The following is a 26,236-nucleotide window of genomic DNA, read 5'->3' on the forward strand; positions in this document are numbered from 1 at the left end:
TATGCGTCATTATGTTCCAAGTCATCAGCATTTGTTAACCCAACGCGTGTGCGAGCTCTCCTTTCTCTCATTTTTTTCCATCTTTCAAACTCTTTCATCCCTATCCCCAGTGTAGTGTAGCATACTGGTCACTCCAGACTGGTTAAGATTGCTGCCTTTCCTTTCCCTCCTGTTCCTCCTCCTCCTTCTTCTTGTCCTTCTTCTTCTTCTTCTTCTTCTTCTTCAGATATTTGCTATGAATGAATGTTATTACGAAATATACATTGTTCATTATTCAGCGTGACACGAAGGGGAACCTCGGTGCTTGGTACTAGTAATTGTGGGTCAAAAAACACAGTATACTTCCGTGCCAGTTGTTGCGTAAGTATGGTATTATTAGATGTGAATCATCTCTTTCAGTCACGTGGCTAACGCCATATGAACGTCCGTAAGAACGCGCCGCAACGCGTTCCTGTCGCTGTAGGTATTGGAGTGGTGCCAAGTAGGTCAAGTCGCAGCTGCGTGGTGTCGTCACGCTCCCCTCGTACGCTTTTCTCGCAGGAACGTGCTCACGTCACGCTCTCCCTGACCCGCACCACGCTTTCCACAGCGCCCACAGCTGCCAGTTCCTCCGCCCACTCGTGACACCGATCCTCTCTCTTGCTTCACAAACTCCCTTACCTGCAACACTTGGCTGCACGTTGCATGAAAACACTTTTTCGGCTTGTTTATCTGCGGGGAAACTTGCGCGAAGCCCAACTAGCCTCCTGTGTCTTTGCATTTCAAACAAACGTTTACTCGAGTAAATGCTACACAGAGTTTCGCTTCAAACCGTTCTACGGGCCCCCGCATCGCGCCCGTTTCAGCCAGGTCAATGCTGTGCACACCGCTGCTGCCTCGCATACCATCAGGATTTCCTTGTAAGACATGGTTCATAATGTGTGGGAAAGTATGGCTGCGGCCCTTCCACGAATGTTGTTGTTGGCGTTGTTCGTGCTGTCTTTTCCATTATTTTTTTTTTGAACATGAAAGTGTTTTATGCCAGGGCCCACCACAGCTGCGCTGACGTACTTCTGTCGTGGAAGTGACGTTGAAAAAGTATAATGAGAGACTGCAAAGAAAGAAAAACAGCCACAAGAATCAGTCGCGCGAATTAGGGCCAGCGACTTTCCCTTCAAAGCTTAAAAAACAGTGTATCACTTCCGTACTATTTGCGCACATAAGATATTCTGGAAAGTTAAAGTGCTTTGACTTTCGGGCAGATGTACAAAAACTAATCATAGAATAACTTGATCATTCTGGCTCTTCATTCTTTCATTCTTAATCTCACTACAATCAGCAATTAATACAGTAAAACGTTAGACCACCTAAACAAACAAATCTCTTCACCGAAAGTCACAAGTTTCTTACTGATTTCTTTCATTTAAGCGTAACACTGTTCATCAAATATGTTTGGCCACTTGTTGAAGAAAAAGAGGGAAAACTCCAACTCCAATCTTTTGGCGATCAGAGAAGCCCTTGATGCTAAAACTGCCTCTTCAATTTCACTATATGCTGCTCCCTTACCTTCGTAACTCTTTTTCTAAATCGAATCTGCACTGAGTGTCGGAGCTGTGAATAGAATCGGGAAGGCTGAAACCTCTGGTTACCTTAATTGCTGGGATCACGAAAGCATCTCCTTATATTGCTCTTTTTTTCAGCTGCACGTTGCAGCCTATATTAGATGCAGTTGCAGTCGCAAACTAAAAAAAATAATACATCGATAATAACACCAGTTACTCATTGACTGTCACCGTTCTTTGTCAACGTTGGTCGATGACTACACACCGTTGTTTTTCTAACACACGCAGGTTCACCGAGCCATACCAAACAACAATATTTTCGCAATGCGTAGTTTACTTCACATGCACTTACCAGGTTATCTGGCTTATACGATCTCACAAATTTCTCGATTGAAACTTTCCTGCTTGTACAGCAGGTCACCGCTCGGTGCAAAATGCCCTATGGCACCGTGACTGTGGGATAATCGCACAGGTTATGCGTGCGAAAACAATTGCTGATGTGGGTGTGCGTAGCAAATGGAGAGGATTGACAGTTAATATGCTCACACTTAGAAATTAAGTGCACTGTATTTAGTACAAGCGGGACCAATTGCGGGATCTAAACACGTCCCACTGTGACTGCAAGTGAATAATTGTTCGCCGAGTCGTCAAGCGTAGGTGAAGGTACGGTGCATTGTCAAGAGCCTCTGATTTCGTAACTTGCCAAATGAGCATGTCCAGACACCGCACGAGGCTTTCCCGATCAGTAATTATGAGCGGCAACACAAAACACTGACAGGAAAGTCTGGACAAACACCATACCTCAACTACATAAAAATGTCACCGACGATTATAATGTTGTCTTATGCGTATTCTGAATGCAGCTTCGTGTTAAGTCAAGGCCAGCTGTGTTCAAGCTCTTCTATTGACTAGCTATCGACTACAACATCATAATTTTTGTGAACCAGAGCACAGAATCCACTGGGCATTATTTCTTTCGGTGAATAATTGAGGTACGCGCTACACATCTGTGAAATAGTATGCACACTCCATTGATGCTGCAAGTGTCTTGATGACAATGAATAGTTATGGCTCAGTGCTTAGCAGTAGTTCAGAGGCATTACACCTACATAGCAAGCACAGTTAGGATTTTGTGAAGACGGTTTGTTAATAAATGCTAAGCATTTCTGAGTTTTACGATGTCGCACTTCGGCATCTGTGGCAGCGCTCTCCACACCCCCCACTGCCCTTGCTCGCGTCTCATCTCACATTTTCGCCTGTCGTGCCAACAGTCGCTCCCTTCCCATTCTCTCACCTGGCAACGCCGACGCAGGCAGCATCTGCTAGCAAAAAGAAAACGACTGCTTGCGCTGGAGAACCGTTCACTGGCCACCCCGTGTATGTGGGCACTGGATTGCACGTTCGGAACTCAGTCAAGGGCGTCTTGGCTTTCGCATGACTCGACTCTAGTTGATGTGATATAAGCAACGGTACCTACAACCAGTAGTGTCGCACAACCCAACATCAACGTCCCATCACTAAACGGACATATGGACAGGCGGATGAACGGACAGACGGATGGCCGCACAGATAGATGGACGGGCGGATGGATGGATGGATGGATGGATGGATGGATGGATGGATGGATGGATGGATGGATGGATGGATGGATGGACGGATGGACGGACGGACGGACAGACGGGCGGACAGACAGACGGGCGGACAGACAGACGGGCGGACAGACAGACAGACAGACAGACAGACAGACGACCGGCGGATGGAGAGTTTCCTAAATAAGAGTTTCCTAAAAATAACTAGAGCCATGGGAAATGTGGGTATGACATAGAATCGCCTAATCTTCGTGCTTGTGGGCGGTGAATGCACTTGTGCCTTTCTTCAGCGTTTTGGTTTGGTTTCGAAGGAGAGAACAAACCGTTTTTCACTTCATGATCCAAAATTAAGGGGCAAGCATAAAAGATTAAGGTGGTGAAGGGTAACTGCCAAACCATTGATAGTTGGTTTTTTGTGACAAAGCTGCCTCAAGCCACACGAAGCCTAAACGAACATAAAGTACGAAGACTAGGCAAATCCATGTTATACCCATAATTCCCTTGCTCGCTGAAGCGCAATGCGTTGCAGCTCCCATAGATACTAGCACCAGAGTTTCTTCTAGTGTATATTCGGGAAATTCTATAGGATGGACGGACGGATGGACATGGCCAGCTGATGATTTACGGTTCACCGATAAAACCCTTCGAAGCTTAGCCTCACTCATCATCATTCACTCTGTGGATATGCAGTGATTTTTTTTACCCTTGTCTGACACATTGGCTTAACATGCCGTGGGGAACTAGGGGTGACGGTGGTTGGCTGCTGGCTCACAGATCATGGGAAGAGATTTCAGCAGCGGCTACTGTTTTTTCAATAAAAGTGAAAATGGTTGAGGCAAGTTTACTTATATTTAGGTGGACGTTAAAGAAAGCCAGGTGCTTGAAAGTTCCAGATCTCCCAAATACGGCGTCTCTCATAATAATATCATGTTTTGTGACATTGAACAGCAACAATTATTCGTAATGCGCAGGTTAGAGCTATCGTTTGCCCAGCATGACACCTTTGTAAAGTCCTTTTTCAGACCGTTTTAAAGCACTATCGTGGCTTTATGGTAGACTACTCTTCTCCAGTGCAGGGCCAGAGTTGAAATGCCATTCTTTCATTGGTGTTTTTCTCATTTTATCTAACCGCGCCAATCGGTTACTTTTTCACTTTTGCAGTGCACTTACGCAAGGGACCGATTACAAAGAACGCAGGACATAGTGTTATTAAAATGAGCGCAGTATTTTGCTATGGTTTTACTCAAGCGTAATATATGTAAATATATATACACAATGGCACCTGGAAAACAAAGTGCACATTTATATCGACTACACAAGAATATAAATAAACCAGCTGAACTTCACGCTCTTTCTGCTAGCACTGTGTCCTCTGTATTGCACAACGGTACCAGAACACGAGCAAACTTCAAGCGTTTTCATATCAATAGCAATTATATGAACACTCTCAGCTGAATATTGCTGCCGATGTCGACGTCGACGTCATTCACCGTAAATGTATGCGTATATATATGGAAACGCAGACAGAAAAATATTCCTCTAAAAGACCTTTGTGAGCGAACTCGAACGCATAACCTCTGAATTGTGAGTTCAAGGCGTTAGCCACTGAGCCACGAAGAAACACTTCCTTCAACGTTTACATGGCAAGCTATCTATATCTACCACCTACCACTGGCGATGGGCATCTCGGGGAGAACTATCGTGTTTTCAATATTACTAGCGAGATGGCGCAATGAGCGCACGTCATTGCACATCGCAAGATCGTCACGCTTACTTTGCCCTGCGGAGTGGAGACACTGACGCGTGCGCTTGCTTATCTCGTGGTTGGACAATCGTACGCCTTGGGCTTTCTCCAGTACGATTCTGTTCTAGTTACCGGGTGCACAAAGGTCACTGCACTAGTTGCACAGTCTACGTTTGCAAAAATAATGCGCTTTTCACACACAGTGAAGTAACAACTGAGACGCTTATTCGCGTTCATCTGTACCTGCCAAAACGTTTTGTGTGTCATTTGTGCGTTATAAACGCTGAGCTCGTTTCCATTTACTTGCCATTCTTCGTGTGACCTTCCTATTTGTTGCCATCATGTTCATTCCAACGCCTTTGTTGGCAAAGCTGTGGCTTTTTTCATTTATGCATAGTCGGTATAAATAAAAATACACCAAATTTCATCGGAAAGAATGTGCACATTTACATTGAATACGTATGAAAAAAAAAGTTGTCGTTTGCTCTTGCCCTGCTAAGACTGCGTCGTGTGTTCCTTTTAATCTGCCTCTAGAGTAAGCCTATCACAAAATGCAACACGAACAAAGTAGCCCCTCTGGACCCCTTACAGTTATTTGTTTTTGTCTGTCAGCTACTCCACCATTGTTCAACACCGGAATGGGTGCCTAAAAATTTCGCTCTAAAATGTGGGAGTGACCCTGAGACTTGGCTTAAAAGTTTGGTAGTGGCTTGAGAACGTGAACGTACATGTGCCGTCGCATATTATTAAGGTTAACTATGCTTCGTCACTCTGCCGAAGTGGTAGCAAAACTGCTAGCCAGCCTATTACATGTAACTGCTTCTCATGACAGTACCTTGCGCACAGTTGTTAGGTTGTGCTTGCCCGTGCGTCTCCTTTCTTCGTCCTCAATATCCTCAGTACTTTCATGGTGCCGAAGTGGATTTCGGAAGCCCTGTAGACATCAGCGAATGGTTGGGATCTGCTCCACTAAATACCGCAAAAATACCAGTTACTCAGCTATTTCTGTGAAACTGTTAATTTATTTTTCTGATGATTATGACAGTTCATAGGTGTTTTTTTTTCAAGGCACTTAGGCTCGAATATTGCGTTTAGCTATAGGCGTACGCACAAAGAATTAGGGGGGGGGGACCCCTCCTTAGTCACTCAAGCAGAGTATGCGCAAAGTCACCCTCCCCCCCACCAGTGACATGACAGGAAGGGGGTGCTGCGACTCGGGGGAGAAAGGAAGGGACTAAGTCGGCCTCATACATTGGCACTGACGAAAAGCTAGGTGCTGCGATGAACCTTTGCCCGTCGCTCGTCCTGCTGGAAAACTTTGCACACTCATATGCATGTATCTAGTAAAAGTATGCCAGAACCAAGGATTATGCCCCGACTTTTGTTTCATTTTTATAATGCGTTCTCTGAAAGTTCAGAAAATAATGCAGAAACACCTTGGCCAGAGGGGCTTAGGAGAAGAAAAAGATCGTCGCTCACTGCTCGTGCCAAGAAAAGCACTCACTCGCAAATGAAACTTAATTCCTAATTAAACTAGTATTCGGCAAGAGTGCTCCATGAGAATGATTGTACGTTTCGAGCTCCTCTGTGTCGAAGAATCGGGTCCTTCATTATAGCGAAGAAGTGATAATTGAGCTCACTAAATCGGTATCTAATACATGAAAAATGGTGCACAGTTTAGACTTCTTCAATTTGATGTATCGTGTTCAGTCCTTTTTTTGCTATCCCTACCTAGACACTACACCAGGTGCACAAATGCTCTTTAGGCTGAAACACGTCCTCCCACCTCCTGCACGTCCTCTGCGTTGTTGTACTATTTTAAATAATGTTGCCCATTCATACATTCATTCTTTCTTCTTCTGTTTCCGCAGGGTTGTTCGTGAATACCCAAGTCAAAGTTCATTTCACCAGAGAAATTCTGGATAGCCTTCAGGGCTAGAAGCTGCTCTAGGCAGCTTTGAAGTCGTCCCTGAACACCCTCTACAATTGGCAGAATACAACGTTAACAGTACAAAAGGGCTTGTGAGATCATACTCGAACATACATGAGTAATACTGTAAAAGAAAATTGCAGTTTGGACTAGATAAAGCAATAGGAGTAGCGTACAGAGAGTCATAGTGAGGTTTTGCATTAAACGTCTAGTACACCATAAACAATTTCGCATTACAAAAGGTACAACAAGTGCAGAAATGTTAAGGAAGATCAAAATTTGCGTAACATATATAGACAGAAATATTTAAATAGAAAATGTGATATGGCAAGATAAGCTGAGGTTTGCATAATCAATACATATCACCCCAAGGGATACAACACTGGCGCAAAAAATTCACGCAATAGCCGGTGTGTAGCAGTAGTAAGATTGGTGTACTTATTTTAGATCGACGGCAAATTGCGCTGTTTGGCACATATTGTGATTATTTTACGTGAAAATCCTGCTAACGATGCAGACAGACAAAGCCCAGCCCCTAGCAGTTTTTAGCCGCATCACAAAGAGCCACGAACCTTGAGACCAATGAAGACGTCGGTCAATGACTCAAGCACGACAAGCGGGTAAGCCACTGCAAACGGGGTGCTGCCTCCCAGCTATCCCTCGTAAACTTTTACCTTACCGATTTGTTACTCGTCTAGTACGAGAACCAACATGGGAACGCCTTGCTCAGGGAATAACGTAGTGTTTCAATAACAGAGCTGCAAAGAAAAAGCTTGCTGAGCAGACTATTGAGCAAAGGTCCCTGTTACCCGGTGAGAGCTGTACAATGTATAAAGAAGACGTTTCGAGGCTCTGCAGGCAAACAGACGCTGACATGGAGGAGGGAGACAAGGTGAGGTATATATTGCAAGGTATTGCAGAGGATGTCTATAACTTGCTAATAAGCAAAAAAAAAGCCTACGGCTTGAGTGACAGATGTCATTCGCCCCTGTTGGGCGTGTCAGATATTGAAGTCGCCTGGGCAATGCCACCATGGCGATCGCTGTAGAAACTACAGCAACAGCTGCCCCTGCTACAACCATCCGTCAGATCTCTCTGAAAAACTGACGCAAACATGAAAGCATGACACTTAAAATGGTCGCCACCCCTCTATGGTGCTTCCTGCAAGCTGTGGCTACCCCACCGCTTGAAGATTTCGACATATTGTTCATCAACGCTGTGAAGGTTGCGAAATACCGGCTTGTTCAACGCCCAAGCTCGACTTATTACCAGAAATTACGGCACCCTCAGCGTTTTTCTTCCGAACATTTATACCCTCCTGAGTAGTCTTGTGTGACCTGCAGGGGCTTACCTTCCAAACCTTCTGTCAATAAACCCCAAACCCCGACTGAGAGCATAATATCTAACCCAAACTTAGTACTAAAGCAGGGAACGATGCTCTCAGAATATTTTTTTTCACAAAATAGACTAGAATGGTATTCTGCGAAACCGAACAAGCTTCGACGTGACCGAAAATAATTCTTTCTTTTTGAACTATTCTAGCGATTCGCTATTTTCAATGCAACAAATAACCATCATTCTTTAAGAGTACATTTAAAGTTGTCGCCGAAATCGCTGATACAGTTGGCGTGGACTGAACCAATGGGTAATCCTAGCAAAGTAGGACTACAGTGGCTTATTGTTTCCTTCATTACGAGCACAGCGTAATGACACTGTCTCGCTCATTCCAAAGCTTCTTGGTAAACAAGTGTATGGCTTTAGCTTCGGCGATAATCCAGCCTCCGGGCAAATAATGACTGAAACGCACTGATTACCAACAGGAAAATGCGGTATGTGGGTGACCGCGACCCATCGACGACTGTGCAGCCGCTATTTTTCTCCCACCACCCCGTGGTTTGTCACTTCAACCGACGCGTGGCGCTCGACAATAGGGGAGCCATGTAACATGACTAAAGAGGTGGCAATAGTACCATAGGAGAGACGACGCCTAGGCTACGCCATACTGAATTTTCATCGGCATTTATTTTTATTTATTTAATTTTTGCTCTAGATGGCCGGAAAGCAGAAAATGAGACATCGCATTAGGCTTGACGTTCGCGTGTTGAATTCGTGCCGTATGCCCTCTGACTAGGGGAGGGTTCTAACACTTTCCGCTTTTCATGTTTTCATGTTTTTTTCGTTATATGCGCACCTACTCTGCGTAAGGCCATCATTAGGAACAAATTCAACGAAGGCAGCTTTCCGCTACGCAATAATCAATATGTCTGATAGTTTCGATGCAGGCGATGATGTTGGCTGTAAGGCAGCTGGTGAGCATGGTGCTGCTGACGCTGTCAAGCTTCTTGTTCTTAATGTTACTTCGAAATCAAGCCTGTTTAGGAATGCATCACGTAAGAATCGCATTTACGATACTAGTTCCTGGACAACGGCGTTTCTTCAGTCATCACGTGTTCTGCATATGTTGCCGACCCTTTACTCCTATGTCACGACTATGTTGCATATGTGATCACCGCAATTTGTTCACGATTCTACGAACGATTTTTCTAGCAGATGTGCGAAACGCCGCACTATGCAACTTGCAAATGCCACAAAGTTGTGTTGCCCAGTTTGCCAAGTCATTGCGACATCTCCGGCAACGACCTTGTCAACGAAATTGTCAGAAAAAAACACACGAATGAACAAACAATAATCTTATGAAATGACGTAATTACGTTTTCCAAAACGGACGCAGCTTGTTACTTATGTAAGCTGGCGATGGACATGACAATGAAGAAGTGGCAAAAATCACAGTTTACGCACCGTGCAGTGTGTTTCCTCGACTTATATATGCGACTACGGCTGCTGCCTGGTGTTTTTTGCGAGGAAGACTGTCTCGTGCCATTTGATTCTGAGTGCAACATTCACCAACGCCTAATGACCTAAAATTGAAATAAGGGGTGTCGGCGAGTGCATTTACTGCACTATCGTTGAATATATTCGGAACCTTTCTTATTACTGCTTGACTTGGAAAAAAATTTTATTTATTTATTTATTTATAATACCCTCAGGGCCAAATGGCATTACAGAGCCCCGCCGCGGTGGTCTAGTGGCTAAGGTACTCGGCTGCTGACCCGCAGGTCGCGGGTTCAAATCCCGGCTGCGGCGGCTGCATTTCCGATGGAGGCGGAAATGTCGAGGCCCGTGTGCTCAGATTTGGGTGCACGTTAAAGAACCCCAGGTGGTCGAAATTTCCGGAGCCCTCCACTACGGCGTCTCTCATAATCATATGGTGGTTTTGGGACGTTAAACCCCACAAATCAATCAATCAAATGGCATTACAGAGGGGAGTGGATTACATTGAATAACACATGGTACATGGTGGGGAGGGAAAAATACAGCGTTAGTACGAATATAAGCAAAAGTCAGCGTACAAACAAAAATACATTAAATAGGTCCTGCGTATACAATGTTAGCTACGGTATCACGAAAAAGATGGTTGTCGTTAATAGCAACAATTTCAGGAGGAAGGTGGTTCCACTCGCGAGAAGAACGAGGCAGGAACGACTGCGCAGCTGTGTTAGTACGATAAGTGATAATTCCAACCTTGCGACGGTGATCGACACGGTTGGAAAAATACTGGGGTTGCAAAATAAGTTCGTCGCGCAAGATGGGGTGGTGATACAATTTATGAAAAGTTGATAGGCGGGAAACTTTTCTTCGAAGTGACAGGGTAGGCAGGGACAGATTATTTTTCATTGCAGATATACTGGCAGTGCGATTGTAGTTCGATAATATGAAGCGTGTGGAATTATTCTGAACTAGCTCAAGCGATGTAATTAAATTAATGTGGCTGGGATCCCAAATCGAAGAAGCATATTCTAGCTTAGGTCGTAATAATGTTTTGTACAGGGCTAATTTCAATGAAGATGGAGCTTTGGAAAAATTACGGCGTAGGGACCCAAGCGTACGGTTAGCTTTGTTGATTATTTGTTCGACGTGCATTGCCCAAGAGAGATTGGATGTTATGTGGACGCCTAAGTACTTGTACGAGTTAGTAGATTCAAGAGGTATGTCGTTTAAGTAGTAAGTAAATTGAATGCAAACACTGCGGGACACGCGCATGACTTTACATTTGTTTATGTTCAATTCCATTAACCATGTACGGCACCAGTTATCAACAGTGTTAAGGTCTGATTGAAGAGTACACGAATTGGTTATGTTATTTACCTCACGAAAAATAACGCAATCATCAGCAAATAAATGAATTCTGGATTTAATGTGGCAGGGGAGGTCATTAATATAAATTAGAAATAAGAGAGGCCCAATTACCGATCCCTGAGGAACGCCGGAGTGTACTTCAGTAAAACAAGAATTATACCCGTTAGCGTAAACAAATTGTGAGCGATTTGTGAGAAAACATTCAATCCATTTAAACACGTTATGATCAAGCTTCAGTTGGCTTAGTTTGTGAAGTAAAAGTTTATGACATACCTTATCAAATTCTTTGGAAAAATCTAAAAAAATGCAATCAGCTTGTGATGAGTTGTCCAAAATGCGGTGCAATCTGTTATTAAATGATACCAGTTGTGTGTCACAGGGGTATGATTTACGAAAGCCGTGCTGAGATGACGTGAAGAAGGAATTACTTTCAAGAAAATTTACAAAGTTTGTGAATATGATGTGCTCTAATAGCTTACAGCACGTACTGGTAAGGGAAATGGGACGATAATTAGCAGGGGAACTTTTACTACCAGATTTAAGAATAGGAACTACTTTCCCGATTTTCCATTCAGATGGGAGAGTAGAAGTGTCGAGTGATTGCTGGAATATTTTGGCTAATATGATGGAACTAATTTCTACAGTATTTCTTAAAAATTTACTATTAATCGAATCATAACCAGGGGAAGAATGGTTGCCTAATTTGTTGATAAGGGAAGCGATACCAGAAATGTCTACTAGAATTGGTGGCATGGGGAGATGATTGTAGCAAAAGGTGGAAGGAAGTGGAACATCAGATGTTTTTGTAAACTGGGCAGCAAATGTGTTGTTGAGGGCTGTTGCACACTGATTGATGGGAACTGTGTCACCAGATGAGTCTTGCAATAAGATGTAATTATCTTTTGGGGGATTGATAACGCGCCAGAACTTTTTTACATTTGTTTTTAACATTGACGGCAATACATTAGAGACGAAGTTATCTTTAGCTTGTTTGAGTGCCCTGACGTAAATACTAGATGCGGTATTATAAGCGGCCCATCGTTCGTTAGTTGGCGAGCGCTTAGCTGAACGATAAAGGCGTTTTTTCTTGTTAGACAGGCGTTTGATAGTGGTATTGTACCATGTCGATTGTGAGTGACTAGCAATAGTGTAGGTTGGTATGTGCTTTACGGTGAGGCGATGAACTTCGGCAGCAAACATATCCCAGTTAGACTGAACGGAACGGTTGTTAAAATCGGTCAGAAAGACGTCGGTAAATTCAGATAATTCACGATTGATAGCATCGAAGTTAGCTTTTTTGTAATCGCAAATAGTTTTTTTCATTCTGGTGCTTTTAGGAGGGGTAGCGTGTAAGTCAAAAGTGAGCAATGAGTGGTCACTAATACCTGGTAAACAGGTAATAGTTGAAACAAACTCTGGATGGGTGGTTAAAATCAAATCAAGAGTATTTGTCGTAGTAAGTGATACTCGGGTGGGTTCGGTAACTAACTGTGACAAAGAGAAGACAGAACAAAAATCTAGGAAATCTTAAGAAAGCGCTGAAGAGGGTGATAAAACCGGAGGGGAGGTATGCCATTTGATATTTGGGAAGTTAAAATCACCAAGAAGGAACAAAGGATACGATGGAAATCGACTGATAATAATATTGACAGAATCATGCAATTCGTTAACGAACGTACAGGACAAAGATGGTGAGCGGTAGCACACACCTATGATTACTTTGAGATGACCGAGCGTTAATAACGAGAAAAATATTTCTAGGTTACTGTTCACATGAATGGGAGATGAAGGAATGTCTCGCGAAACAGCTAGCAAAACTCCGCCACCTCGGCGCTCCGTTCTGTCACATCGATAGACTGTAAAATGTGACGCATTTACGAAAATTTCCGAATCATGCACGTGTTCAGGAAGCCAAGTTTCAGTTAATGCGATTATGTGGGCAGAACATGAGTCTATTGCGCTTGATAATGAGTTGTGTTTGTTTAGAATGCTTCTTATGTTAGTAAAAAGTACAGAAACACGAGGCGTAGTCTGTCGGCCACTGCCCCTTGCGATTACCTACGGTGACGTTCGTAGCGAAGTGTCGTTGGTAGGACCAGAGCTTCGGCTACTTGACGGAAGTTGTTCGATGCTATCGCTAGCTGCATTATAAATGTAGATTTTGCGGTTGAGATGCAATTTAGTGTAGCGCAGTTGAAAATCGGGGGATCCGGGGTAGTTTTTGCCAAATTCAATTAACTTTTTACGAGCAAGTCGAGTGCAGGGTGAATAATCTTCGGATACAGATATGTCACTTTCTTTGAAATGTTTTCGCTTCGAGAGAATAAGCTCTTTTGTTTTGAAACTGGCAAGTTTTGCTATGACAGGGCGACACTTGTTCGGGGAGTATGTACCGACACGGTGGGCCCGTTCGATGGCGTTACTGGGCAGAGACATATCTGCATCGGCTAGTAAGGTATTTAACTTCAACTCAGTTTCTTTCCAGGGTTCTTTGGCGTCAGCGATACCGTGAAATATTAAGTTGTTACGACGAGACCGGTCTTCTAGTTCGTTCAGACGCAACTGCAAAAGGTTATTTTCAGTGGTTAGTTCTTCTACAGATTTCTCGGCGGTAGATAGTCGATCACTAAAGGCATCAAGATCCTTTAACTTGCTTTCAATTTGATCTAATCGGCTTTGTCTATTTGTCATTGTTGTTTCGATTCCTTTTTGGCCGGTCCTAATCGTTTTTACTTCTGTTACTAATTCTGCTTGACTCTTCGAACTTTGAGATGAGCGTAAATGAATGTCTTTCAGCAGTTGAAACACAATTTTCATTTGTTCAGCGGGGCTATCAGGCAATGATTCAACTTCTAACAATGATTCAGAGCGAGTAGTAGGCCCGGGATTCTCTTCTACGTCGCCTGAACACAGCAGTAATGAGGCCATAGAAAAACACTCAGCAACGGTCTCGCACAACACCCGTGGGCACGGGAACAGCAATAGCAATGGATCATCATTTTTTCTAGCATGCAATGAATACTTGTTACACACCTGCATGGTGAAAACAACACGGGTGAGTGCGACGCCGTTGGCGCTGCTCCCGTGCCCACTGAAGCCTGCCGGGTGGGGCAGCTCGTATATGTGTGCCGGGGAAGATGATGTCGCTGAAGATTGGGCTGGGAACCGAAGGTCGAGTTCCATCCACGTGTCGGGGTCGATGAAAGTTGCGTTGTCAGGTTTTCCTAGGAGCTGCACGCAGGCGTAGTGGCTGTTTCCAACCACGTTTTGCGGGAGTGCGTACGAGCAATCGGAGCACCACGATACCACGGGCAGCCATGACACGAGCAATGCAAGCAAAGCCTGCATGGTGAAAACAACACGGGTGAGTGCGACGCCGTGGGCGCTGCTCCCGTGCCCAAATTGTTACAACTTCGTACTGTTTTCAATCACACAAACGAGAAACCTTTCTCGGTGAAGAAAATATGAGGACCACCGCGGGCTGCCCATCATAGTTCCGTAAAGTAACGAAAACACTGCTGCGCTTTGTCAAGGATGCCAGACAGATTCGCCGTTTGTCATATGAAACGTCGAACTACTAAATCGGCTGGAGCTATTATCATTATCTCACTAACCAAGAGTTCGACGGATGGTCGTCTGGAAAGAGATGATATTTTCCTATTTCTGGACATGTTACAGTGCGATTTTCTCAGTCAATTATGTGATTAGGTTGATGTCCATGCTGAGTAATGGCGCTTATCGTGTGACTGTTATTAGCCACATGATTTCGGTGCCTTTGAAGGCGTCTGGAGAACTTTTCTCTTTCTCCTATATGCACTTGATGGCAATCAGCACACATTATATATTACGTGGCAGCTGGGCGCAATTCACTTGACTACCTGCCATTTACATAGACGAGCTGATTTTAGAACGGCGAGCTGAAATTATGCGTGAAAGTGCCTCGTTGACTCGTTCTGGGTCCTTATGCGCCAAGTAGGCCACATAAGCTTGGATTGTCCACTCGGTTTAGATGTGTGCTGGACTGTAATACCCACTTCTCAATTTTAGAGATGAAACAATCAGGATAGCCACTGCGGTGTAGCTCCCAATGGATCGTCCGAAGCTCTCTCTTTAATGCATGACTTTCTGGGCACACCCATACTGTGCATGTTGCCACGGTTGACACTACGAACGACTTTTGGCCCATGAGATGACGCGAACTAAAACTGAGATAACAACTAGTGTGCGTAGGCTTCCTACATAGTGACAATCTGATGGTGCTCCCAACCCGGTGAACCTGAACATCAAAAAAAAATGTTAGTGCGTAGTCCTCGTTTTTAAGGACAAACTGCATGTTCGCACTCTGCGTGTTCGGGCCTTCCAAAAAGCAATAAATCTGCTGCTTCTTAACTCGTCGACGTACCGGTAGAGCAACTTGGGTGCCAGAGTAAACGGTGCTAGGACCTCTCTTTCGATAACCTCCGTTAATATATTAGCCGTAGTAAGTGTAGTGATTGCTCCAATTGCCATACGATGTATTTGTTGATAAATTAGGCCATCTTATAAAAATATGATTTGTTATGAAAAACCGAAGCAACTCGGTAAGTCGAGAAAGGGGAGAAAAAAGGAGGGGAGGGAAATATGCGCAAGTCGTTACTGCCAAGTTCACTGGAACACATTTCAAAGAAGTGACATGGAACAAAGCCCCACCTTCATTGCCACTCAGGGGGACGTCGTCCTTTACTTTTGAATTGAGCGCCTTTCTACTATTATAATTTTCTCTTTCTTTCTCTGCGACCACACACACACACACACCCATCATTAATTTTTTTCCTTGAGTAAAGTCCTTAAAACAAGAACAGTTTTTTTTTTTCGCATTGGAGCACGTTCAGTAATGCTGGGAACTTCGACTAGAGCACTTGCGATCGTTCCAGCCGACAAAACTGAAAAAGCGACCGGTATCTTATGCGCAGTACGAAACGTTCATGCTTGGTCAGATTATGACTATAGCAACTAGTCTATCATTGCTCGTTTTCATGGTAGCCCGTCCGTGAATTATATCGGGTAGCAAGCAGTCATTTCTCTCTGAAAAGTACCATTTGCAAATGGACACCACGAAATATTAAAAAGAAGAAAAAGGAGGGAGAGTGAGCACATGGTAGATTACGTTGTTTGTTTTGGTCAGCGATGGCTGTTCAGGCTAATTTGCATATCGTGTGATTTACTGGTCTTCTGGGAAGCACTGATCGTTTCTGTCTAAAAAGCTCTGCCGTTGAAAAATACCTTCTGTGGTCCTGTTTCTCGTTCCGATTTTTGCACAGAACACTCAACGCTTTAACCGAGAGCTTCAGGCATGCGAGGGGAAATATACACTATCAATAGAACGAAGTTGTGTATGAGTCACATTATAGAGACCGAAGTGAGATTCCCAAATGAAAATTGCTCAGCTAGCAATGGCCATAAGGAGGATGAATGGACGGTAATTTAATATGGGGGCTGAGCGGAGTAATAATCTATGGCATAATTATTTCTTGCCAAAATTTTGCAATTATTTCTTGCAAACATTTTAAAGATGTAAATCTACCTGCTAGCCGCACTTCGTTGTCCCTCATTCAACTCCATTATATATTTGAAATTTATTTTCTTACTGTGCTTTTTGTTTCGTAACTGCAGCTTATGAGATAACATATCCGTAGCAGCAGACAGGTTGCGTTTAGCCGAATGAGAAATATAGTTGCCGAAGACACTTTTTTTGTGCCTGGCGCGTGTGGGAAGTCCGCAAAAAAAGGAGAATTATTTTTGTTCCTTTAGTCACATAATTACTCACATCTTAGCTCTCACACCTGATCGCGTGTGACGTAAGTATATGGCACGAATATGAGTGATTTATCAAACAGGAACACATTTGTAATTTGGAAGCGCTAATGACTGCCTTATTGTAGCGCTCGAACGAAGTGACTGCATTGCTGAGTAGAACCACTGAGAGCACGTTGCGCAGCAGCTCGCAAATGGTACGAGACAATGGTAAGGAACGGGACAACGGACGCGCTTTTCGAAGGTTAACTTGAAGTTGTGAAAGCAATTATATCGAAAGTGGTGGCACATGTTTACCATGGCCGTCATGTTCCTTATGTTCGAATTGATGCATCATTATCCTGCACCATCGTGTGTGTGAACGAAAGCTTGCAGGTGCTGAAAACTGGGGCGGCATAAAAAGATAAAACATGGGGGCAAGTGCCATTGGGCAAAAAAGCATGAATTATCATTATGAGGGAGAGGGGGGCGGGAATGGAGGAGGGACAGAATATCTAGCCCGGGTAGCGACTGCGAACTTTGATCAATAAGGCTGAGGGTTGGGCTATTGGTGACTCATTATTATATTGTACCGTAAGGTGATCGTTTTTTATGCAGACAGAGACAAAAAGGCGCGACGATTGCTACTCCGACAACGGAATTCATTTTAAAGTACTGACGTAAAAAAAACACAGCATATCCACGGAGCGAATGATGATTGGTTGGGCAAAGCGTTCGTCAGTCCATCCGTGCTTTCGTCCACCCATTCGTTCGTGCTTCTGTCCGTCCATGCATCCATCCGTGCGTCCGTTCATGTGTCCGTCCATTCGTGTGACCATCGGTGCATCCGTCCATCCGTTCATCACTCCATGCGTCCGCTCATACGTCCGTTCTTCCGTCTGTTCGTGCAGCCGCCCCGCAGTCTGTCCAGCCATCCGTCCATCTGTGCGTCCGCCCCCTTGCCTATGCGTCCGTCAATCCGTCCGCCTATCTCGTGAACACTCCAAGTACAGCGATCTCACATCTATTTGTCATGTATTCCTCATATACAAGTGCCGCCATCGAGTGCACATTCTAACGACTACTCTTTCGGGTATGTGCCTTGGGTAGCTACATACACAATCGGAGGCTGGACAAACCTACACCCTAAAGAACTTCGCCCCTAAAAAGCGCGTCATTTTATTCTCCCCCGCACTCTCCGGCGACGTAGAAATTAATGACAGACGAAAGAAAATTAATCAAACGACAAATTTTTCGTACACTGAAACGATATGTCGATCGAGGCATTTCCGAAAATTGAACAAGCAATTGATGTATTTTTATCCGAGAAATGAACTTCTCCGCACATTAAAGCGATTGAAAATGTGAATCCCACGCATCGTGCCATAACCTTTCATCTGTGTATGTTTTTTTCATCTTATAGCTCGTGTAAGCTTTGCCACTGGGGAGTAATTTTTTTAGCAAAACTCTCTAGGATAAATTTCCACATTGCTTCTACATTCACCTTCTACTGATATACCAGAAAAAAGTACTGTTATATCGTATTTCAATGAAACACCCCGATTCCAGAAAAAATAAACAACTAATGCGAGTGCTTTGGCCTCACGCATCAAGAACTTTTTTTTAATTTTTAGAGCAGAATAATCCGGGGAGACTTTCAGGCGGACAGACCTAATTAAAGAGTATTGCTTTTAAACTCATGGTCTTGAGTGGCCTGACGTGACGTCCCGTTTGATTCCGCAGGTTTTGAGGAAATCGACATATCGTGCACGTCGGTAGCCAGCAGAGGCACGTCCTTCTCATCCCTGATTGAGTGCCTGTCCGCGGTGTATTCTATATTGACTTACAGAGCGGCTTCACCTTATTCAGCAAACGCTCAGCGTGGCGGTAAGCTTAGATGAATTATATCGATACCTGGCATCGTTTACAAGCGTAGTGGTTTAAAAGAAAAACAGGTATCGGTCATTCATACCTCTCAATGCTTATTTTTCTGATAATAATGCAATGCACAGGTAATGCATATTTTGTTGCATATCTGGCTTATCAATACTTCCATATGAACAGCGAGAAGCACGGTATGTTTGCGTTATTCTTCAAACTGGCTTCCCCTAATATAGGGAGCAGGCCATACTTTTTGTTCCCAAATTCAATATGGAACGGAGCACTTTGTTTCAAAAAGTGACGCTTGAAACTATTCTGTTGCACAGCATTGGCTGTGTTAATAAAGCCACTTTTTCATGATCAACACAAGCTATGTGGCGTGATTCTTACTGCATCTTATGTGCTATGAAGTAAAAATACATTGCCTGCATTTATTTATCCGTAAATTACGATCTGCGATGTTTTACAGCGATAGCTGTTATGAAATCACAACTCGGGTCTCGCGCAGCGTCGTAGTTGTTGACCGCCGCTGCCGCCGGTATCTGTAACTACATCACGCAAAATTGAAAAAAAAAAGTCTAGTACCAATGCCGCAGTGGGGCTTCAACCCGAGTGCGCTGGGTGCCAGCCCAATAATAACGCCAGTGCTTGGGACTTGTTGGCAAGCTTGCCTTAGGTAGGCTTGATTTAGGGAGAGCAATCGCGTCATTACGACCTATAAATGGTTTTGAAACAGCAAAAGAACAAGCAGTCATCGCATAATGCGAATGGCGTAACGAGTGGGTTGTCCAATGTTGCTCCAACCCATCACAAAAGCTTGTTTTTGTTCAGGTAATAAATGTGGCGCATACCCATTTAGTCAAAATTCCTCACCGTCGTGAGCCACTGCATAAACAATTGGCACAAAATTTCTCGCAATAGTATAGCGGATACCACGCTTCTCAAAAAATTGACGAAAAGTAGCATAGAGAATGCAGGCCTACTACTCTAAGATATAAATAATAATGCCGTAGTGGGCATCAAGCAACAGTTCTTGCAGCACTTACCCAATAAGTGTTCAGAAAAGGCTCTGACAGGCCACTCTTCTATAGCTTTCGCTGTGACTGTGCTGCGCCTTCCGAAAAGGCTGGCGTTTATTTTTTTAGCTCTCTGTACTTTATACGTGTCGATATGCATATCGGTTTATCTCAGAGTGCTACTCACTGGAAATATGCATCAGCAGTAAAATACATTTAACAAGCTGCTAGCAACACACAGAAGCAAGTATTAATGAAGAAGTAACGGGCTAAGCAAGCAGCACTCAGATATCACGGAAGTTTACATTCAGCATTATGAGCAGGAAAATCTCGGCAATCACTTCAATCGATCTTTAGCGCACTTTTAGCGATCTTTAGCGCATTTTGTTTTACTGTCGGCGTAATTCTTGTTTTCGCATACCCAAATTTTCATGGCATCGAGGGCACCACCACGGGTTCTTGTACGACAAACTGCTGCTCATTTGGATATATATGCGTGTTTAAGAAATAAATCAAATAATCTACTCAAAGAAGATGCACACCACTAAGTCGTTTCAAGCAGTAAAATAAGTTGAAAATGCTCTTTCATAACTGGTAACTTCGGTGGCTCCTCGAATTGATTTATATGTGGGGTTTAACTTCCTAAAACTACCATATGATTATGAAAGACGCCGTAGTGGAGGGCTCCGAAAATTTCGACCACTTGGGGTTCTTTAACGTGCACCCAAATCTGAGCACATGGGTCTACAACATTTCCGCTTCCATCGGAAATGCAGCCGCCGCAGCCGAGATCCGAACCCACGACCTGCGGGTCAGCAGCCGAGTACCTTAGCCACTAGACCACCGTGGTGGGGCGTGGCTCCTCGAGCGATCCGCGGTACATGTTAGTATGTAGTTACATCACCCATCTTCAAGAACAGCTTGCACAGTGCAAGGTATGTGACCGATATGTCGTATGGAGTCTTTGGATTCACCAGATGTTTGTGACTAATGCATTTGTTGCGCCAGAACTAGTCACAAATGATAAAAACATGCTACCATAAACGTTTGCATTGCATCTGATTGTCAAGTCTCAACACGAAATCAACTCTGCGCTCGTTTGTCCGTTCAACTCGGCTGACGGAAAATGAGAGTATCAATTTTTGTGGCGTACGGCTCGATACCCGTACTGGACGCCAGCATGTGAGCATAGATCGCGATTCCCCGTCTTTATTGGCGGTCTTATATACAACACACGGTTGCCATACAACAATTGAAGAAAGAACGTAAAGTTTTGCTGCGTTCTCGTTTCTTTGTTAGACAACCAAATGAATGCACGAGGCACTTAGGTAAGAAAAAACATAAGGCACATTTATTGTTGTATTTATGTGCATTGTAGTAATTATAACTCAATTAGAAATGAATTAATTGCGTAGAAACAGCAACCGTTCCATCAATCACACGCGATAAATGCGCTTGCAACCACAGATAGCAGAAGGTCGTGTTTGCAGATGACTGAGTTAGCAAAGCTCCAACAAGGCGCCGCCCTCGACAATTTCGCAGTACGTCGATTACACAGCGTGCAGACTCACATATGCATAACGACGCAAACGCTGTTACAAAACCTGAACGTTGTTATTATCGGCAATTAGGAAGGAACAATGACATCATAAATAGTTGCAGGAAGACCACTCGCTCAACAAGCGCGATGGTGAAAGCCTGACATATTGATGAATGCCCGTAAAAATATTTTGCTGTTTTTCATGCCTGTGCTGCGTTTTTAACACCTCCGCCGTTTTCTTCATATCACCGTTCAATTACTTCTTTTGAAGCGTTGTGAATGATTGAAGAACACTTGAACGAAATTTGCCACGATGTTATACCTATTTTTCTTTAGAGGGCTACTCACGAGGTTTGACAATTTTGAGTTGACAAACGCAATGCGTAGATGAGGCGATCATGATCACGTCTGCCAAACTTTGCAACGCTACGCGCCACGCAAATGGGCCAAATTTTAAGATGTACGCTGCTCCCCCTTCCTTTTGTGGGTGCACGCCCAGATATTGAGGGCATGACGTGCTCGTATGAATGGCCCTACGTATACGGCAACGCTGTGACGTTGGTCATCTACGTAGACAAGTGTGCTCTGAGGTTGTCAACAGTATACCACGTGACATGGCTTAAATTATTTAACACGGCATGCGTAGTTAAGTAATTTGTAGCTTGAATAGATGAATAAAACGTGAGATGAATAATGAGACGCAATAAGGAAATGTGCACGTCTTTTTTTTTCTCATCTTTTCCCGTGAATCGCAAATGAGTGCGGGGCTAATGTGCCCGGCGTTTCGCAGGCGTTCGTGTCCCCGCGGTCAGCGCATCCAGCACACGACAGCCGTGGAACACTCCTACGCGTTCATGCACTCATTGTGCTCATCAATTCTACAGCGTCTAAGCCAGCGTTTCCAAGCGATCCCGCAGAAATAGGCCGTGAACGTCAAAATAAGGCTGATAAAAAAATAATAAAACCACTCACGTGCACACCCAACAACTTCAATGGTTTAACTAAAATTTGGTGTGGGGCCTCCTGAGTGGCCCTTTAAACACACGACGGAACAATGCCGTCATGGTAGTAAAATATTGCAATAGCTGCACCGTCACTCGCCCTCCCTTTAAATAAACACTACGTACCAGGAAATGAACTATTTTGACAAACACTCCATGGGTCACAACAAACATCGACATCCTCACATCATTTCACCCTTTCTTTTGATGCAGGAAGGCATGGGAACGTGTATTTGGGAAACTGGAGCGTAAAGAAAATTTCCTGTTTAAAACGATCGTAGTTGCCCGTCGGGCATTTGTAGCAAATGAACTTTAGGCGCGCTTCGCTGCCGACGCCGGCAGACCAATGCACCCACAGGCTGAACACTAATGGGCCACAACGCGTGGCGTTAATGGGAGCAGGCAGTGGGCACGCTCAGTCCAGATGCGGCTCGCCACGGTAAGAGGTTCAAATGCAATGCGACTTGCTCTCTGTTTGTTTGCCGCTATGGTCAGTTTATCGACAGGAAAGACAACGACCCGTTTGTGTCCGGATATCCATTGTCCGACGAGCGCAGTGAGTGCCGCTTACATTCTCTCCGGCAAACATTGTTGCTTGATGAACCAGGCTCCCAAATGAATAAAGCCAAAGGAGTAACTAATGTGTACGTTAGCCACATTTTACTGTTACAATATGATGATGCAGTGGTAGTTACTAAATATTCTACCATCTCCCCTAAAGGCTACCATGTGTAGATAGATGTTAAGCAGCGGAAGCTAAACCTTGGCAATATAAAAAGAGAACTTATTCATCGGAAACTATAAGAGAGAGAGAAGTAAACGTTTATTTTGAAACAGTGTTCCGAGCAATGCCCGATGTCATCCTGAGGTGGTAGGGCTCCTTAGTCCAGGAACCCTCTGGCTTCTACTGCCCTCTTGGCCCTGGCGACGAGTTGTTGTTGCTCTTCCAGGTCCTCGAGGGCGAGCTTCGCCTCCCACGTTTCGGTTAGATCTTCGTTCGTTGGTCCTGCTTCGTTATCAGTCGTGTGTTGTTGCAGATTACGTCTGGCAATACACTGGCATGCAAGAAGCAAGTGCGCCAGGGTGTCCGGTACGTTGCAAAGCGGACAAATAGAGCTATATCTCGTTCGGTAGAGACGGTGCATTAGGGCCCCTTGTGTGTATGTGCTGCTTTGCAGGCGTCTCAGTATTACGCTTTCCTCTTTTGTAAGTTTTGGGTGTGGTGGAGGGTACACTCGTCGCTCCAGCCTGTAATGCTGGAGTAACGACGAGTAGGTGTTTTGAACAACTTCCGTCTCTTCAACGACGGGTCGAATGTCCTGAGGGCAGGGGCAGCCCGGCTGACGTGCTCGCGGGCAGCGGCGTGGGCCGCTTCATTTCCCTGCAGACCCTCGTGTCCTGGCACCCATAATACACAAGTGTATGGGAGTGGAGTGCTTCGCCGTTTCAAAATATTGATGGCATTGGCTGAGATACGGCCCTTAGCAAAATTTCTGCAGGCGGCTTGTGAGTCGGTGAAAATCACCGCGGCGTCTGTACATGTTGTCGTTGCTAGAGCGATTGCCGATTCTTCTGCGGCGTCTGAATTGAGTGCGTTGACTGTGACTGACGCTAATTTTCGGCCTTGAGAATCGACGACGCTGACAGCGTACGCGTTTATATGCGGATACTTGGCTGCGTCAGTGTAGCGGGCGTCCGGGTCTTGCTTGAACTTTCGTCGAATAGCGTTAGCTCTAGCCTTGCGTCTACTTTTGTGGAAAGTAGGATGCATGTTGCGTGGAATAGGTGCGATGGACAGCGACTCTCTAATGTACAGCGGGATGCGCTTTTTCCGGTCTGCATCGGCGATGAACGTGTCGCTGTAGTTGAGGCACCGGAGCACTGACCTCCCCGTGGGCGTCAGCTTGATCCTCTCCAGCTGACTATTCCTATGCGCTTCAATGAGCTCTTGCCACGTGTTGTGGACGCCCATCTTTAGGAGACGTGTGGTAGAGGCCATTGGCGGAATTCCGAGGCCTACTTTAGTGGCCTTTCTTATCATGATATTAAGTTTTTCAATTTCAGTGGTTTTCAAATTTAGGTATGGCGTGCCGTACGTAATGCGGCTGGTGAACAGAGCTTGCATTATACGTAGCGTGTCGTGCTCTTTGAGTCCGTTTCATCGATTCGCGATCCTCTTGACGAGGTGCGTGAGTTGTGATAGTGTCCGTTGGAGTCTCGGTATGGTGGCAGCTCCCGATCCATCCTTGTAGGTGTGAACTCCAAGCACTCGCAGGGTCTCGACTTTTGAAATTAAGGTCCCTTTCAGCGTTACACTAGGGTCGGGCTCATCGTATAGAGGGGGTCTGCCTCTTGTTCTCGCTTTGAGGACGAGGTGCTCGGATTTCTCGGGGGCACAGCAGAGACCGCAGTCTGTGAGATACCGTTCGATGGCATCTACGGCGGTTTGTAGGCAGGTCTCTCGTCTCCCAGTGTTTGAAGCCCTGGTCTAGAGCGTGATGTCATCAGCGTAGATCGCCTGCCTTAAATCAGGTATTTTGTCGAGATTTTTTGGCAGATTGATCATAGCCACATTGAAAAGTAATGGCGAGATGACCGAACCCTGCGGCGTTCCTTTTTTCGGTAGTTGGAAGCTTTTGCTGCGGATGTTGCAAATGCCCACAGTTGCTGTACGGTCTGTCAGGAAGTTTCTGACATACTTGTAGGTTCTAATGCCGCAGCTAACGCCTTCGAGGTTGTTGAGGATCGCGCCGTGGCTGACGTTATCGAAGGCCGCCTTGACGTCAACTCCGAGTATGGAGTACTTACTTCGATGGGTGAGGTGATCAAGGAGGTCTTCTTTGAGTAGTAAGAGCACGTCGTGCGTCGAAAGATGTTGCTTGAAGCCAAACATGGTGTCCGGTAGGTGTCCACTATTTTCCAGGTACTGGGTTAAGCGGTCGTGCACCATGTGTTCGAACAGCTTTCTCCCGCACGAGGTGAGAGAAATCGGGCGTAGGTTCTCGATGCCGACTGGTTTGTTAGGCTTAGGGATCATGGTGATTTCCGAGTGCTTCCATACCGCAGGTAGCTCTCCTTTATCCCAGCAGTCGTTGTAATGACGGAGAATAGCTGTGGTGGCTTGGTGCGGTAGGTTGCGTCAGTGCTTGTTGACAATCCTGTCTATTCCGGGGCTGGTATTTCTTATTATTTTCGTTAGGGCTGTGTGCAGCTCAGCCAGGCTGAAGGGCCGGTCGAGTTCAGTATTTGGTGCGCCAGCGTATTCTTTGGTGTGAATTGAAGCCCTAGTGGGTGCATCGCCACAGAGCTTCTTTTGTAATTCTTCTAGAAGGTGTTCTGTACCGGCGTAGTTTCGAATAAGCCTCTGAAGGTGCTGCTTCTGTGCCGCTTTGGAGGGTTGCGTGGCTAGAAGTGTGCGTAGCAGACGCCAGGTTTTCTTGGTGCTCAGAGTTCCCTGCAGCTTGTCACAGAAAGCATGCCAGTTCTGCCTGGCCAATCGGTTGGCATAATCTTGAGCTTGCTCGGTGAGGAGAGAAATGCGTTTCCGCAACTTTCTGTTTAGTTTTTGCCGCGTCCACCATTTTAGAAGTCCTCTTCTAGCCTCCGAAAGGTGGAGGAGATGCGCGTCGACGGCGGGTGTATCGACGTCAAGCTGTATGTCCTTAGTGTAGCGTTCGGCTATTTTGAGCACATTCTTAAACCAGTCTTCAATGTCGATTATGGTGGTTTCAACGTCGAGGTCATTCCTAAAGGATTGCCATTCCGTTAACCGCGCTATTCCAGTCTTGGTCTGTTTACGAGTGTGCGCTACGGAAAGTTGGATGATGTGATGATCGGTACCTAAAGTTTCCGGTAGCACACTCCACTCTGCCCTAGTGACGTTCGCCGTAAATGTAAGATCCGGATTTGTATCCCTGGAGACGCTGTTCCCGATTCTCGTCTTCTGAAGAAGGTCGTTCCACAGCGTTAGTCTGTGATGTTGAGCAGTATCGTGCACTCTAGAACCCTTCCTCGTGGTGATATGA

The 26,236-nt window shown here is 45.0% G+C and overlaps 1 protein-coding gene across 3 annotated transcripts in view; it reads right to left on the minus strand.

Annotated features, from left to right (window-relative positions):
• The window catches only part of LOC142785234 (uncharacterized), an 80,214-nt gene that overhangs the window by 16,463 nt on the left and 37,515 nt on the right, over positions 1-26,236 (minus strand). For 2 of the 3 annotated variants that reach the window (XR_012888881.1, XR_012888882.1), the window contains exon 3: positions 14,035-14,343. Coding sequence is in view for 1 of the 3 variants with exons in the window: in XM_075883675.1 (XP_075739790.1) it covers positions 14,035-14,349 (315 nt within the window). In the remaining 2 variants the exon portion in view is untranslated. Of the gene's footprint in view, positions 1-14,034; positions 14,354-26,236 lie in introns of those variants that run through there. The other variant, XM_075883675.1, reaches the window with a different exon arrangement.

Source organism: Rhipicephalus microplus, unplaced genomic scaffold (genome assembly GCF_043290135.1).
Source record: "Rhipicephalus microplus isolate Deutch F79 unplaced genomic scaffold, USDA_Rmic scaffold_19, whole genome shotgun sequence".
In the NCBI taxonomy this organism is placed as follows: Eukaryota; Metazoa; Arthropoda; class Arachnida; order Ixodida; family Ixodidae; genus Rhipicephalus; species Rhipicephalus microplus.